Below are 1661 nucleotides of genomic sequence, written 5' to 3'. Positions count from 1 at the left end.
TTCTTAAAAATAAAAGTCTCTCTGTGAGTCTCAACCTCTAATTAAAATATTCTAGCTTCCATTAAGTGTTTTTATTTTCTTAACCATCATTCGTGTCACTTTTGGAACTGTTTGTCTGTCTGTGCTGTTTCTGTCCTGCATTGACCCTTGAAGGGGTCAGAGGTCAATGAAAGGCTCAGTATAGTGCAGCCGCAGCCAATCAGATCAGCTCAGATTAATAAATAATAATAAATAAATAAATTAGCCCCAAAAACAGAAACTAGAAACTCACCTATCTCATCGTAGTGAAACAGCAAATGTTCCTGTGAAACCAGATCACTTACAAATCCCATATTCTGGACTATAATATAATATCATATAATATCATATAATATAATATATCTTATTAGTTTTCTGCATGTTTTTGCACATTAATTATTGAGTGTGATGAGGAACTCTGATGAGGAGTTAAAAATTATGTTCAGTCTATAATCAAAAATAAGATAATAATAAAATAACATTTAATTTTGGATGTTATGAATCTCAGAGACACAAAAACATGTAAAGATGTATTTATGTGCACAGTTCATCCTGTCGGTGTTTCTCTCATTAACACGTTAATAATATTAATAATAGAATATTGATCTCCAGGCTCCGCAGGAAATCCAGGAGTTTCTGGCCTGGCAGCAGGACCTGGAGAGTGACAGCAAGAGTCCAACGCAGGACGCCAGACCCACAGTGTTCAGGTGGCCCGGCGCCGCCAAAGAGGTCTTCGTGTCCGGCTCCTTTAACAACTGGGCCACCAAGATCCCGCTCAACAGAAGGTACTCAGTGCAGGATGGTTAGAACGCAGCACCAGGCGCCCGTTAACCGTTAACCACTAATAACGTCTGTCTCTCAACACCAGTCAGAAGAACTTTGTGGCCATAGTGGACCTGCCGGAGGGGGAGCACCAGTACAAGTTCTGTGTGGACGGTTTGTGGACGTTGGATCCTGCTGGGGTGAGTGCCAGCGTTTAGAGATAATCAATGATTGTACTTTACTCTCTCAGAAGAGTTTCTATATATCTGTTTACGCTCTGTGTCCCAGGCTGTGATGACGTCAAAGACGGGAACGATCAATAACGTCATCCAGGTGAAGAGAACTGACTTTGAGGTGTTTGATGCCCTCAGGATCGACTCAGAGGATTCTGCAGACCTCTCAGGTACCTGGATTCAACCCCAGATATTGTTTAAAAAAAAGGGTTTTAATCAGCATGAAATGTTATAATGGTGGTTATTTTATTATTATTTTAGAACAAAACACAGTAAAGTTAAAGGTTATTTATATAAAATATAAATTATCAGAAACAAAATAAAACTCACAAAACCTTCTTTGTAGTTTCTTCAAGTGATTTTGTAAAAATAAAAAAAACCTTAATTCACTGAATTAGATGTGAAAATATTTGTGAAAAGGGCCGTAAAGTAATCTAATGTTTCTCTTTGGGTACAAATGTGCCAGACTCCAGAGACAAAAACAGTAATTTGATCTTTCTTTATCACCTTAACATCATAAAACACTTCAAAGTGGACAGAAACAGAATAAAACTCACCAAAACTGTCTCTGTTTACAATCCCAAACTCCACTAACAGTAGTTGTTGTTTGTTCCACTAGCAGTAGTTGTTTGTTCCACTAGCAGTAGT

General features: G+C 38.0%; 1 protein-coding gene across 1 annotated transcript in view; it reads left to right on the top strand.

Moving 5' to 3' along the window:
• Positions 1-1248, top strand: part of LOC118325478 (5'-AMP-activated protein kinase subunit beta-1-like) — a 2782-nt gene extending 1534 nt beyond the window's left edge. Inside the window, exons 2-4 of the mRNA XM_035658187.1 lie at positions 631-803; positions 887-980; positions 1069-1248. Coding sequence (XP_035514080.1) covers positions 631-803; positions 887-980; positions 1069-1248 — 447 coding nt within the window. The remainder of the gene's footprint in view (positions 1-630; positions 804-886; positions 981-1068) is intronic.
• Positions 1249-1661: the final 413 nt, after the last annotated feature.

Source organism: Morone saxatilis, unplaced genomic scaffold (assembly GCF_004916995.1).
Source record: "Morone saxatilis isolate NCDOM2014 unplaced genomic scaffold, NCSU_SB_2.0 Contig16, whole genome shotgun sequence".
Lineage (NCBI taxonomy): Eukaryota > Metazoa > Chordata > Actinopteri > Moronidae > Morone > Morone saxatilis.
This window is presented reverse-complemented; position numbering and strand designations above follow the sequence as displayed.